General features: G+C 61.6%; 2 protein-coding genes across 4 annotated transcripts; one reads left to right on the forward strand and one right to left on the reverse strand.

Moving 5' to 3' along the window:
• The first annotated feature begins 740 nt into the window (after positions 1 to 740).
• Positions 741 to 6,257, forward strand: YBX2 (Y-box binding protein 2). Of its 3 annotated transcripts, none has more exons than XM_004594814.2 (9): positions 741 to 1,178; positions 1,714 to 1,777; positions 3,103 to 3,136; positions 4,014 to 4,103; positions 4,540 to 4,824; positions 4,960 to 5,063; positions 5,263 to 5,440; positions 5,701 to 5,783; positions 5,878 to 6,257. In XM_004594814.2, exons 1-8 carry the CDS (start codon positions 902 to 904, stop codon positions 5,749 to 5,751), a joined length of 1,083 nt encoding a protein of 360 aa, XP_004594871.2. In that variant the 5' UTR covers positions 741 to 901; the 3' UTR covers positions 5,752 to 5,783; positions 5,878 to 6,257. The 3 variants fall into 3 exon arrangements, with proteins under 3 accessions (XP_004594871.2, XP_058531415.1, XP_058531414.1); XM_058675431.1 differs by having other exon boundaries at positions 841 to 1,178; positions 5,248 to 5,440; XM_058675432.1 differs by lacking the exon at positions 5,701 to 5,783 and having other exon boundaries at positions 840 to 1,178; positions 5,248 to 5,440.
• A 677-nt stretch (positions 6,258 to 6,934) lies between these two features.
• On the reverse strand, positions 6,935 to 12,013 carry SLC2A4 (solute carrier family 2 member 4). Its single transcript, XM_004594815.2, has 11 exons — positions 11,724 to 12,013; positions 10,333 to 10,449; positions 10,057 to 10,229; positions 9,832 to 9,956; positions 9,598 to 9,713; positions 9,320 to 9,482; positions 9,023 to 9,210; positions 8,751 to 8,855; positions 8,550 to 8,651; positions 7,907 to 8,110; positions 6,935 to 7,471 (listed from the first exon to the last, which is right to left on the reverse strand). Exons 1-11 carry the CDS (start codon positions 11,754 to 11,756, stop codon positions 7,268 to 7,270), a joined length of 1,530 nt encoding a protein of 509 aa, XP_004594872.2. The 5' UTR covers positions 11,757 to 12,013; the 3' UTR covers positions 6,935 to 7,267.
• Between the last annotated feature and the right edge of the window lie 2,299 nt (positions 12,014 to 14,312).

The raw sequence follows: 14,312 nt of genomic DNA on the forward strand, positions 1-14,312 counted from the left end.
ACCGTTCACGTTCCCATCACGAAACGTGGAAAGGAAGCTGCGTGTGCAAGGACAGGTCTTGGGTTGACGGCAAGAGCCTCCCTCCCAGCTCCCCCGCCACTGGCACCGCACACAAGAGGTCCTGAAGGTGGCCCAGGGTGGGAGACGGCCGACCTAGGGTGACAGGCTGAGGTGTTGGATGGATGCACACAGCACTTATCCGAAGTCAGGAGCCGCGCACGCCCGCGAGGACGGTGTCCAAAGCACGCACAGCAGCAGCAGCGCGGGAAGCTGCGCCGCGCCAATCTTCCCACGGCTGCGGGGCTGCGGGGCTGCGGCTGCTGCAGGTGCATCCTCCACAGGGAACGCGTCCACGAGGGCGGAAGGGAGCGGCGCGGCCCACCGACAGAACCCCAGGCGCTGCCGACTGACCACCTGCCCCCGGGTCGTCAGGGGCAACCTCGGAGCGCGCAGCGGCCAGGTGGCGGTTGGGGCGCCGCCAGCCCGTTTGATTTCCCGCGGCCGGTGGAAAAGGGGCGGTGGGGGGGAGGGGAAAAGGAGCCTTCGGCCAATGGCATGGGCCAGGTGCCGTCACGTGACACCCCCGGGGCGGGGCCCAGGTGTACTTACAGGGCGGCCGGCCTCGGCCTCGGCCGCGGTGCGAAGTCCGGGAGGCGGGACCGGTGTGCCGGCCAGGGGGCTGCCGGGCTCGGATTGGCCGGCGGCTGGGAGGCGGGGCCTGCGCGCGCCGCGGCGGCGGGCTGCGATTGGCTTCTGCTGCGGGCCCTGTGCCGGGCGCGCGGGCGAGGCTCGGGGCGCGAGGACCGAGCGGGGCCGGCGGGCTCGCGAGCCAGGGGGAGGGGCCGGGGCGGCGGTGGCGGCGGCGGCGGTGGCGGCGGGGGCCGGTACTGGACCCGGCGGGATGAGCGAGGCGGAGGCGGCAGCGGTGGCGACAGCGACCCCCGCGGCGACAGTGCCCGCGACGGCGGCAGGGGTGGTAGCGGTGGTGGTCCCGGTGCCCGCGGGGGAGCCGCAGAAAGCAGGCGGCGGGGCGGGCGGCGGCGGGAGCGGAGCCGCCTCGGGCCCGGCCGCTGGGACCCCCACGGCACCAGGCTCCCGCACCCCAGGCAACCCGGCGACGGCAGCCTCGGGGACCCCCGCGCCCCCGGCCCGGAGTCAGGCGGACAAGCCGGTGCTGGGTGAGGGGGGCTGGGGCGCGCGCCAGGGCGGCTGGAAGGAGTCGGCGGGCAGTGGGTGGGGGGCCAGGGCAGCTGCAGGGAGAGGACGAGGGGCCGGTGGGGAGCTGGTGGACTCAAGTGGATTGCCCTGGTGGGAAATCCTGCCCCGCCTTCCAGGCGGGAGGGTGGGGAGTCGGGCCTCAGGGTTCCTCTCAGCCTGGTACCTGGAAAGCCTTAGGGTGGGTGGGGCTGGAAGCACGGGGGTGTGGCCTGAGGACGGCCTTTGGAGAAGCAGGTGAGTACCCAGCCGCACGTGTGGAGGACTTGGATTTGTGGCACGTGCCCAGAGCAGGCCTTGGTGTGTGAACCCACCACCCAGGGACTCCCATGGGACTCCATTTGGTGAAAGTGACATTCAGAACCCCCCCCCCACGAAACTACACGAGTGAGCCGGAGAGGCAGGAATGAGGAAAGGCCAGCTTTTGGAGTGTCTGGAAACTGAATCCCGCTCCCTCTTCCCCTCCCCACTTGTCCCCACGACATCTCTGCCTGGCAGCAATTCAGGTCCTGGGCACCGTCAAATGGTTCAACGTCCGGAATGGTTATGGATTCATCAACAGGTATCCCAGGAGGAGCCCAGGGCAGGGGTGGCGTGGGTGTCTTCCCAGGTATCCTGTGGGACACAACGCTGCTCCCTACCGAGGCCTGCAGTGGCCAGGCCCAGCTGACGCTGATTTGAGTCCTCAACTGCAGCACATATGTGGTTAGTGCTCTAGGGCCAGACCAGGCTGCCTCCAGAAGCAGCAGAAAGATTAATGCTACAGGGACTTGGCAAATCTGGCTTTGGCTCTCAGCCTTTCTGAAACCGCCTCCTTTAGTGTCTGTGTGCCATGCTTTGGGGCTCTGTGTGAGCCCCCCAGGGTACAGGTCCAGGACTCCCCAGTGACGCCCCTTTCAGTTCCCTAACATCCTGCGTGGCCCTTTGGACTCCCCCAGCTGCCTGGGCCAAAGCTGCTGGAGAGGGGGAATGTAGGGAAGCCAAGAGCCATTCCAGTCAGAGGCCTCACTGTGCTTGCTTTGGTAGCCCTGCTCATCTGAGGTCTGGGAGAAGCTGCAGCGGGGGACACTGAGCCGAGTCAGGTCTTCCCCCAGTGGGTCTGGCCCCAGCCCAGGCAGCTGGCCCGGCCCTGTCCTCCTGGGAATCCTGTGTTCCCTCTTAGCAGGCTAACCTTTGTGCAAGTCGGATCAGCACATTTGCTCTATGAGAAGGTCCCTTCCCCACTCCTGCCCTGGGTTGGGGGGCCGTCCCTCCAGGAAAAGCCCTTCTCTACCCACTGGACCATGGTGGTTCTGGAATGGGGCATGGCAATGAAGAAGCAAGGGCAGTGCCAGGAAATGGGTGCCTTCTCTCTTTCGCCCCTGGCTCCCCTGCATGCCAAGGAGCCTCATTCTGGCACTCACCTTCAGGCCAAGGGGAGGAATGAGATTGTGTGGCTGTTAGAGCAAGCTCCTGCTACTTTGCCACCTTCTTGGACTAGTTCTGCACCTCTGGTTCAGTCCCCCACTATCTCCCTCCTTGCCTGTAGCAGGAAGGAAGCAGAGTGGAATTTTCCAATCCTCCCCTCCCCGGGAGTGCTGGGGGAGATGGGCAGTGTTGGCCAGGGGTAGTTACACCCAGCAGTGGCAGGCTCTAAGGTGCCCCTGGATTGCAGGTAGAACACTGGGCAGGCCCAGGGCTGTCCCGGCTCCTTCAAGGTGCCCTTGGCCACCTGTCCAGCCCTGTGCTCAGGCAGAACTCCTCACTGGTCTCTTGAAGGACTTCTCTGCCGCCTGCTCTGGGGGCCCAGTGGCACGCTGGGAAGAGCGGCCCACTGATCTTGGCAGCGGGCAGAGGGGAGCCCCGGTGACCAAAGCCAGCCCCTTAATGGCCCACCCTGTTCTGCAGGAATGACACCAAGGAGGATGTCTTTGTTCACCAGGTAAGAGCTAGCTCACCCTTCTGAGGGGAGGAGCCCGCTCACCTGCTCCGGCTCTCAGTTCTCTGCAGCACATGCTAGTTAGCAAGTTCTGCCAGCTCCGCCCTCGGCCTCAGGTGCAGAGGTGTAAGGGCTGCCATTAGCCCCACATGGTGTGGGTTACTGACCAGGGCTGGCAGACAGGTGCGTGCTGGCCTGTGGGCTTGGCATGCTCACTACCTACTGGGGACCTGGTTCCACTACAGGAAGGCCACAGGCCAGCCATCCCCGGGTGCAGTGGTTCTCAAAGTGTGGTCCCTGCACCGGCAGCGGCGCCAGGGGCAGCAGCAAGCAGCAGTGGCAGCAGCATCACCTGACATGCAAAGCCTGCGGCCCCAGCCCAGGCCCCGGGAGTGAGCCCGCCTCGGGCTGGGGCCCGGCCACCTTGTCTGCAGGAGCTCTGCAGGTGACTCTGATGCAGGCTACAGTTTGAGAACCACTGCTTCGGGGAAAGAGTGCTCAGTGGGATTGAGGTAAGGAAGCATGCTGCCCTCCCACACTGCGACTTCAGTCCCTGCTTCCTGTGTCTCACCCCCTCACCCCCAACACCCTTTTGAAGTCCCTGAGGGATTAAGGGGGTGGGGCATGTTTCACCGGGTCCACAGTAATTCCACAGTGGATCCCTGAAGCCCCTAGTTTAAAACTGTACCTTACTCACTAGGCTTTGACAACCTCACCTTGCTCTGCCCTCCGGCCCTCACCCCTTTCCCCCAAGTAAAATGGGGCAACAGGGCAACACAGCCGAAGGGGGTGGACTGCCAGGGAGAGAGCACCCCTGCCTCCTAGTCTTGCTGCACTCACTTGTCTCTCCTGGCCTCCCCTCCACCCCAACACACACCAGACAGCTATCAAGAGAAACAACCCCAGGAAGTTTCTGCGCAGCGTTGGAGACGGGGAGACGGTGGAGTTTGATGTCGTGGAAGGAGAGAAGGTTTGGGGGCCCAAGATGTGGGCAGGTTGGGGAGGGGAATGGGATAGTGTGGCCTGGTGATCAGCCCAGGCTGTGATTCCCGTGGGTCCGGCTCCGCCTCTGGCTTCTGGCAGTGGGAATGAGACTGTGTTCCTGTGACCCGGATGTCATCCATGTTTATGGGGAAAAGAGGCTGCTGTGGAGGTGTCCTTGGCCCCGGTCAGCAGTGTGCAGCATGTGTCTCCACCAGAGGGGGACCCTCGGAGGGAGCCGCTGACTTCCGGCCTTCCTTCCCCACCCATCCCCGCCCCTGTCCTCAGATCCACAGGAGTGGACAGGGACACACATTCTGGAGAGGAGCCAGAGAGAGTGATCCCACTCTCAGGGGAGCCTGAGAGGGTGCTTACGTCTACTGTGGGCACAGGCCCTGACTCTCCCCTCTCCCCTGCCTTCCCAGGGTGCTGAAGCTGCTAATGTAACTGGGCCTGGGGGTGTGCCAGTGAAGGGCAGCCGCTATGCCCCCAATCGACGCCGGTTCCGTCGATTCATCCCCCGGCCTCGCCCAGCTGCCCCACCACCCATGGTGGCAGAGGCGCCCACCAGTGGGGCAGAACCTGGCAGTGAAGGGGAGCGGGCTGAAGACTCAGGGCAGCGGCCCCGGCGCCGGCGCCCGCCGCCCTTTTTCTACCGCCGGCGGTTTGTGCGAGGCCCACGGCCCCCCAACCAGCAGCAGTCCATAGAGGTGAGAGGAGAACGAAGGAGTGCAGCTAAGCAAACACTGGAAAAGGAGTGGGAGTTGTCGAGGCGGGCAGGCCTGGGAGGGCGGTGGAGAACCTGGCTTCCAGAGCCCACAGCCCACCCTTGGCTCTGCTCCCAGGCTACTGACGGGGTGGAGCCCAAAGACACAGCCCCACTGGAGGGAGACCAACAGCAGGGAGATGAGCGGGTCCCCCCACCAAGATTCCGGCCCAGGTATCGCAGGTGAGGCTTGCTTTCTGGGGCTCAGTGTCTTCTCTGCCAGTTAGTGCTGGGCCCAGTGAGGCTTATGGCCAAGGCAGTTCCTGGGGAGAAGCAGGTGCCTGAGCAGCTGGTGGTGGGACGAGCAAGTCCTGAGAGAGAGGACAAGGGGAGGCAAGGTGTCCTCGCTGGGCTGTGGGCTGCTCAGGGCTTTTCTCCCTAGGCCTTTCCGCCCAAGGCCACCCCAGCAGCCAACCACAGAAGGTGGAGATGGTGAGACCAAGCCCAGCCAAGGCCCCACTGACGGCTCCCGGCCCGAGCCCCAGCGCCCACGAAACCGCCCCTACTTCCAGCGGCGCCGGCAACAGCCCCCCGGCCCTCGGCAGCCCACAGTGCCAGAGGTGAGACCTGGGTGAGGGGCACAAGAGGGCTGGGCCCAAGTTCTGTCCTTCCTCTTTCTTGATACCTCCCCTCCCCCACTTTCTCTCCCTTCTGCGTGCCCTTTGGAGGAGCATGCTGGGCACCCCCTACCCACGGGTTTCCCTGGATCCACCACCAGCTTGTGGGTGGGAATTAAGTGATCCACGGATAGGTTAGCAGCAGGAAGTTGGGGGCTCTAAGGAACAAGACAGTCTGAATGGGCCGCTGCTGTTCTCTCTAGACCTCAGCCCCCATCAACAGTGGGGACACCCCCCCTACCATGCTGGAGTGATTCCAACTCAAAGGACACCCAGCCACCATCTGGTGAGTGGCTGCCCCTCTCAGGGAAGGTGGCCAAGGCGGGAGGCCTGGGGTGAGATGATAAGTTACTGTCATTCATGCTTGCTTTCTTTCTCAGGTATCTGCCAGTTTTTCCAACTGACTTGTACTCTCCCCAGCACCCCTCCCTCTTCCCCAGACTTCATGACATGGAAACACCGGCTTTCCCCCCTTTTCCTGGAGACTCAGGGGAGCCAAGCCCCAGCCTCGTGCGTCCAGCCCCTGCCCCCAGCTCCCCTGTGAGGGCGGGCAGAAGGGCTCCATCCCCATCTTGAGAGGAGCCCACCCCCACCCCTCAGTCGGGCTGAGAAGGATCCAGCCAGCTCTTCCCTCTCTCTCCGGGTTGCTTTTCTTTCCCACCCCAGTTTATTTTTGCTGCCCTCCACCCCACCCCCACCTCAGAAGCCATTTTATGAACTGTCATGTGCCACCTGAGCCTCCAGTAAAACAAAAACAGGCTTTGCTGCTGCCGTGGCCTTCATGTGCAAGGTGGGAGGAGGTGGGTGGCGAGTGTCCCACGGGTGATGACGAGTGAAGGCAAGGGCGGGAATGCCTTTAGAACCCACATCTCTGCATCCTGAGAAGACCCAAGGGAGGTGCAGGAAGGGAGAGTCCCCGCCTCACTTGTCCTCAGTGCATCCTTCACAACACGACGCGCACCTTCAAACCGTGGCTTTATAGATGCAGCTCTATGTACACAGTACAGCGGACCCTGGCTGCCGCTCGCTACCCCCTTCAAACATGTACAAACCCATGTGCTGGCCCCTCCCAGCACAGTGCTTGCAGACAGCCGTCTCAGGCCCCTTTCCCTAGTTGGTCAGAAGCCTGTGGCACAGCGCCCTCTCAGGAGGGGAGCAGGGGAACATGCCAGAGCCCCCACTTGGCAGCCTTGGCCTCAAGCCTAGGGTTGGAGGCGGGAGGCCGCTGGTGCTTCCTCAGGCCACTTATGGGCATGAGCTTGCGTCTTCCCCCCATCCCCCCTCAAGGGCTGAGCCCACAGAAAGAGGCTGAAAGTCTGGGAGGTGTCAGGACAGAACTGCTTTCACCCCAAGTTCACACGGCCAGAAGCCAGGGCCAGGTCATGGGCTGGAGCCCCCCGGCTGGTGGGAGCCTGAGTCTGGTCCAGCCTGTCCTTAGCCTCAGTGTCCTCTCCCTCCAAGCCCTGCTCCGGCAGGAGGCAAGGGGGTTCTAGATCAAAGTCTGGAAGGGCAGGGGCCAGGGAGGAAGGCGGGAGAGCGGGCCAGGTGGATGGGCGCAGTGTCACCACCACACATAAACAACCCAAGTCACACGAGGGGAATGCGGGGGTGTCGAGCCCCCTTCCCTCCAGCTTCCCAGATCCACCGAGCTACAGGGAAGTCCTGTCCACCTCGGCAGTGATGGGAAGAGGGGGGTTTAAAGTGCTGCAGAGGAAAGGAGGGGCTGGGGTGGGGGAAGTGGGCTGTCCCCACCCCCACGCCGGCCGCTCTTCAGTCGTTCTCATCTGGCCCCAAGTATTCCAGTTCCGTGCTGGGCTTCACCTCCTGCTCCAAAAGGGAGGGCGTCCGGCGGAAGGCAGCAGAGATCTGGTCAAATGTCCGGCCCCGGGTCTCGGGCACTCTGAGGAAGGTGAAGATGAAGAAGCCGAGCAGGAGGACGGCGAAGAGGAGGAATACGTAGGGGCCCATGGCATCCTAGGACAGGTGTAGAAAAAGCAGTAATGGAGTGTAGGGGACAGGGTGGGCAGACCCGGGCTCAGGCAGCCCAGCGACTAAAGACTGAGGCAGCTCCATCAAAGAATCTGAAATGAAGATTTGTGTAGTGGGAAGATAAAGGATTCTCAAAACTCCAATTGTGCTTTAGTGTTCACCCGTCTCATCGTCCTGGGTCACTGCAGTCAGCAGACCCCCAGGCACTGGCAACAGTCACAGGAAGTTTGCAGTATACCTGGGTTGGAGGCATGCCCCACCCCTTCAAAGTCTAACAGACACCTGTGCTGCTCTCCCCAGCCCCGCCTCCTGCCATCTGGAGAAGCAGGTGTGTTTGATCCACAGACACCTAGCCTGGGGGTGGGGCCAGAAGAGTGGCTAGCCAACACCACGGGAGGCTGAGATGGGACGGGTACCTACCGCCACATACTGGAACCCCATGCCGATGAGGAAGTTACACGTCCAGTTGGAAAAGCTAGCCACGGTCACGGCTGCTGGGCGGGGCCCCTGGCTGAAGAGTTCGGCCACGATGAACCAGGGAATGGGGCCTGGGCCAATCTCAAAGAATGCCACGAAGCCGAAGATGGCCACGATGGACACGTAGCTCATGGCTGGAACCCGCTCCTGGAGGCCGGGCCAGGAGGGAGGAGCGGGTACAGGTCAGGCTTCCACCACAAGGAAAAGTGAAATCTCCAGCTCTACCTCAGGGGCAGCTTAGCGGGGCTCCTAGTGCCTGATGGTCAGGCTTCCCAAGGGACTCCAGGTGGAGGGAATCGAAGGTCTCCTGAGTGTCCCATCGTGTTTGAATCCCCTGGCTCTAAGACGGGGTGCTCAGAATCAGTGTTCCTGAGGCTTCAACATGTCTTCCCTACCAGCCGCCCAGACCAGCATCTCCCAGGCCTCGCACAAGGCACACGCCAGATACAAGCACTCCGCAATAAAGGCGGAAACCTCAAGGAGTAGTGCTGGATTGGCTGGAGGACTACCAAGCCTTGGGGATGATTCCTAGGGGGTGGGATGCCAGCCCCCAACCCTACTGCCCTGCCCAGTCGCCAGGCCTCACCAGGAGAAGTAGAGCCACTGTCATCAAAATGGTACAGCCACACATGCCTGCCAGGCCCAGGAGGTGGAGTGTCCTGCGCCCAGCACGTTCCACCAAGAATACCTGCAGGGAGAGCCAGCCAGGGATAGGCAGGGGGCCTTGGGATCCAGGAAGCAGGAGGGCTTGAGCAAATGGAGACAATCTGGGAACAGGGCCAGTTACCGAGACCAAGGTGAAGACCGTGTTGACCACTCCAGCTCCTATGGTGGCATAGGCCGGCTGCCCTACCCCTGCTGTCTCAAAGATGCTGGTCGAATAATAGAAAATCTAGAGGTGAGGGAGAAAAACAGGTGATGGCGGGGGTGGCCCTTCCTCCTTGCTGGCCACACCAGGCTGGTCCAGCCCTGAGTGTAAACAGAGGTGGGGGATGGTCCCCGCTCCCCTTCCCTGCACTGTGTCTCCACCCCACCCAGAGGGGGCTGCCCTGTACATACGGCATTGATGCCCGAGAGCTGCTGGCTCAGCTGCAGCACTACGGCTATGATCAGTGGCTGCCGGTGGCTACGGCTGCCCAATAGCTGCAGCAGGGACAGGGGCCTCTCGCGCTCCAGCTTGCGTTTCTCCTCCTTCAGCTCTGCCAGGGCTCCTGACACATCTGCCCAGCCTGTGAGGCGCTTCAGACCTGGAGATGCAGAGGGGTGGGCCTGAGGGGGCCTGAGAGTAGACAGGGACTCACTCACAAGGTGGGGCAGAGGCATGGGCCCAGACAGGACAGCAGGGCCACAGCTCACTCTTTCGGGCAGGCCCTTCCAGGTTCCGGATGATGTAGAGATAGCGGGGGCTCTCGGGGCAGAAGGGCAGCAGGATGAGCTGCAGGAGTGCAGGCAGCACTGTGATGCCCAGAAGCAGGGGCCACAGCGTGGCGGTGCCCAGCATGGCCTCCAAGCCCAGCACCTGTGGGAGAGGGCACAGGTCACCCAGCCCTGCTGTCTCACCCTGGAAGCACCCTCCTTCAATGAATGGATTCTCCTAGGCCCCCAACCACCTGCCCTGGTCAGAGCCGGGTCACCTGGGCGATCAGAATGCCAATGACGATGGCCAGTTGGTTGAGCGTGCCCAGGGCACCTCGCAGGTGGGTAGGGGCGATCTCTCCCACATACATGGGCACAAGTCCTGATGTTAGCCCTGCATGGGAGTGGAACGGGGAGAATAGGCTGGAAAGCAGCTGCTCACTCCTAGCCAGGAGCCCAGGCTTGGCTGATGGGAGGCGGGTGCTTGGCTGGGCTGTGGTGCCTGTGGATACCTGAATAGGCGCCGATGAGGAACCGGCCAAGAATGAGCATCTCATAGGAAGCCGCGGCCTTGGCTAAGCCCATCAGGGAGCCCCCCAGCATGGCCAGGATGTTGTTGACCAGCATTGCCCTCTTCCTGGTGGGGCGAGCAAGAAGGGGGGCAGCCAGTGAGCGCCTGCCTGACTACCTGCACTCCCCGTGGACCCCCCCGCCCCACATCCCCCCTTTCCCTGTACCTTCCCAGCCACTGGGAGATGGTGCCGATGAGGAAGGAGGAAATCATGCCGCCCACGGAGAAGATGGCCACAGAGAGAGCCCAGAGTGTGGTGAGGGTGCCCTGCGGGATGGAACTGGGGCCCCCGGGCCCCTGCCTCCCCAGCCAGGTCTCATTGTAGCTCTGTTCAATCACCTAGGAGCACAGCACAAAGAGATTCTGCCCACCACCCACCACGGTCTCAGAGTGCTCCCTGTCCAGACACACTCTCACCTTCAGCCACCTGTGAGTTCCTCACCTTCTGTGGGGCGTTGATCACCCCAATGTTGTAGCCAAACTGCAGGGAGCCAAGCACAGCTGAGAACACTGCAAGGACCAGGGTCGCACTCACTCGCTGCTGAGGGGGCTCTCCATCCTGGACAGGAGCAAGCAGAGGGCACTGTCATAGGAGGGTGGAGGCAGGGCATCCTGCTTGCTCTCCTTCCTCCAGGCCCGCCACAGCCTGATGATGCTGGGTCCCATCCAACATGTTGGGTGAGGGCCATATTAGGACTCATACAGAGACCTCCATGCAAGCAGGCAAGCCGGGGAGAGGGGCAGTGCATACGCAAAACTCAATGTCCGAGTCCCTGGAGGCAGAGAAGTACTTGAGGGCCTAGGGCTCCAGGATTCCCCTGTGACCTTGGGACAGACTTGCCTGGAGCGCCCAGGTTTGTGTGACCTTGGACAAGTCACTTCCCCATCAGGGACCTAGGCTTCCTCTTCCGTGACGTGGGGGTGATGTCAGCTGCCTGGCCCACCTGGTCGGTGAAAGTGTGGGGAAAATCCAAGACAAGCTGTAGCCCTCCCCTCAGAGTGCTGGTTCTATAGACATGCTGTGTGCATGGTTATCACTGGCCACTGTCCCCTCTGCTCACCCTCTGAGGGGCTTCTCAAGGCCAGCTCCAGGAGGCCCCCAACAAACCCAAGAAGGACAATTCCAAAGATAACACCCAGGGCATTGTCCTGGAGGTGACCTTCCCCACCTGCCTCTGCCGGGGGGCCTCCCCTCCTCCTTGAAGCTCTGACCACTAAGGGCGGTGGGCCATGCCTGGGTTTTGCCCTGAGAGCCCTTGCCCAGGGGAAGAGGGCGGGATGATGGTGTGAGGGGCGGTGGCGGCTGGTGGCTGGCGGCACAGACTGTCTCCAAGTGCAGAAACCTGAGCTTGGGGGAGGGGAGGGTGACACTCCCCTGTCCCTCCACCAACCACATGGCAAGGGAAAGTTCAACGTGCTGGCCAAAAACCAGCAGTGGGGGTGGAGGCAGACGGGGCTCCTCCAGCCCTCAAAGCTCTGTCCAGGGGCCGGAACGCACAGACAATTGCCTGGGTAGCAAGATCCACCTGGCCCTGCATTTCCTAGTGGGTTCCCAGGTTAGAGGGGCCCCATGCTGGGGAAGTGGGTGAACTCTGAATTCCCAGGATCCAGCTGTGGCCAGAGACCCCGAATCATCCTCAGGATCTACTCTGCCTCTTAGAGGGATTGTGACAGTCATGGGGTGTGCAGAGCGGGTATAAATAGCCAGCCCCGCTCTCCCCGAGCGTGCACCTGCATAGGGACCGCCCACTAGTTGACGCCAATAGCGGACCCCAGCCCGGGAAAAGCGAGACCTGTGCCCCCATCCCTTCCCCCCCACATGATGCATCCTACTTCGGAGCCGATCTGTTGGAAGCCCGAAGGCATCTCGTCTTAGGGAAGCCGGAGGTCAGGGGTGGGCTGCAGGGATCCAGGAGGCGACGGCACCCTGTGGCTCCCGCCTGATGGTACGCGGGGGTCCCCGGGCCGACGTGCGGAGAAGCGAGCCTGCTGCGACCCACTGGCAGGCAGAAGTCAAAGAGCCAGAGGGTTGTGGGGCTCCCAGAGATCTGGCCGAGCCGGGCTGGGGGGGAAAAGACGCGAGGAGCCCCCACCACCTCTTCGGGTCCCCCGCCCAGGGCCACGCCCTTCACGGCACCCATTGGCCAGCGGCCCGCACACCCCAGGAGGCCACGCCCCGCCGCGTGCGGGACGGACGCGCCCCCCAGGTTCCCGCCAGTCGCTGGCTGGGAAGATTGGAAACGGGGTGAAGGGGAGGGGAGAGTGGAGGAGGGGTGTTGTTGGAACAAAAGATATCGCCCACCCGTCTCAAAGGGAATTTATCTACGAGTCTAGCTGGGTGGGCAAGGGACTCTAGACGTAAGGGGGGCAGGACAGGTGCACCTGCCTGGGGACCACCCAGAGACAGCAGGCTGAGCGCTCTAGTCCAAGCTAGAGGTTGGTTAAGACCAACGCCTCCAAGTAACCCGGGACGGCTATTTTTAGCACCCACGTCGTCGGGCGGCGCCAAATGTCAGGTCCCGGGTGTCCCAGCCTGTCCCAGGCGGGGGAGGGCAGAGAGAGGGAGCCTTAAAGTGTCCGCTTCCCACGCGAGAGTGGCCCTGGGGACAAGGAGATCCCAGCTCTGAGCGGGCGCAGCAGCGGGACTCAGCATTTTCCGTCCGTCCCCGGCCCAGGCACTGCCTCCCTTTTGTGCCTTATCCCCCCTGCACACGTTCTCCGCGGGAATTCCTGCGGGCAGCCAGTGGGGCCAGCGGTTACGCTCCACCCCACGCCACCACCATCCCAATGCGCGCCACGCTGCTGGCCCCGAAGAGCCTCAGCCACCACACACGTGCTGGCCGCGTGGGGCACACGCTCTGCGGGTTCGGATGCCCGGCTGACCTCGGCCCCGAGGGCGCGACCTGGCTTGGCGAGCCAGGGGAGAGCTGCGGGACCGCTGGACGCGCGCGGCGCGGAGGACGCGGCTGCGAAGTGCGGGGTTGCAGTGCCACCTGGAGGCAGACGGGAGAGGCGCAGCGGACAGCCCCAGGGCTGTGTCCCCGCTGTCCCCTGGCATGCTGCCCTCCCCCAGGCTTCAGTTACACTGGGCGCTCCGGATCCAGGTGGCCTGGAAGAGGCAGTTCACATGATGATCATAGTCTTCAACCTGCCCTTCTTCCTGACATTCATGTGACAGTGAATGAGCCACCAGTCACCCCAAGGGTTCAAGTCACACTTCAGTCTCTCTAAGTAACATGTTCCCTTCCTCCAGATAATGAATATAAGGATTTTTTAAAGACATATTTGTTCATATTTTTTATTTTTAAAGATTTATTTATTTTTATTACAAAGTCAGATATACAGAGAGGAGGAGAGACAGAGACGAAGATCTTCCGTCCGATGATTCACGCCGCAAGTGAGCCGCAACGGCCGGCGCTGTGCTGATCCGAAGCCAGGAGCCCGGAACTTTCCTCCAGGTCTCCCACGTGGGTGCAGGGTCCCAATGCATTGGGCCATCCTCGACTGCTTTCCCAGGCCACAAGCAGGGAGCTGGATGGGAAGTGGAGCTGCCAGAATTAGAACTGGCACCTGTATGGGATCCTGGCGCGTTCAAGGCAAAGACTTTAGCTGCTAGGCCACGCCGGGCCCAAAAGACATATTTATTTATTTGAAAATCAGAGAGCTACACAGAGAGGGAGGGAGAGACTAGAGAGAGAGGGATCTTTCATCTGTGGGTGCACTCCCCAGATGGCTGCAATAGCGAGGGTTAGGCCAGGCCAAAGCCGGCAGCCAGGAGCTTCTTGTGGGTCTCCCGCATGGGTGCAGGAGCCAAAGCACTTGAGTCATCTTCTGTAGCTTTTCCTAGGCTGTTAGCAAGGAGCTGGATCAGAAAATGGAACAGTCAGGGCTCGAACCAGTACCCATATGGGATGCTGCTGACACAGAAGAACGATTAGTCTATAAAACCACCTTTTTCTTTTTAAATTTATTTATTTATGTTAGAAAGTCAGATTTACAGAGAGAAGGAGACACAGAGGCCAGAGCTGAGCCAATCGAAAGCCAGGAGCCAGGAGCTTTTTCTGGGTCTCCCACTTGGGTGCAGGTTTCCCATGCAGGTCTCCCAAGGCTTTGAGCCGTCCTCCACTGCTTTCCCAGACCACAAGCAGGGAGCTGATGGGAAGCGGAGCAGCCAGGACATGAACTGGTGCTCATAAGGGATCCCAGTGCATGCAAGGCAATGATTTAGCCACTAGGCTACCGTGCCAGGCCCCTCAGCTACTTCTTGTACCCAGAATACCGTGCCTTGTTTCATGCTTTCTTGGTGCCTTTGTTGCCCTAATTGCCTTTCCCCACAGTTGGATGTACCAGTGGAGTCTTACCTAATTCTAATAAGTAAGTAAGTAAATAAATAAATAAAACTTCCTCTTCTCTGTGAAGCCT

The sequence above is a fragment of the Ochotona princeps genome, chromosome 17 (assembly GCF_030435755.1).
Source record: "Ochotona princeps isolate mOchPri1 chromosome 17, mOchPri1.hap1, whole genome shotgun sequence".
NCBI classification, from domain to species: Eukaryota; Metazoa; Chordata; class Mammalia; order Lagomorpha; family Ochotonidae; genus Ochotona; species Ochotona princeps.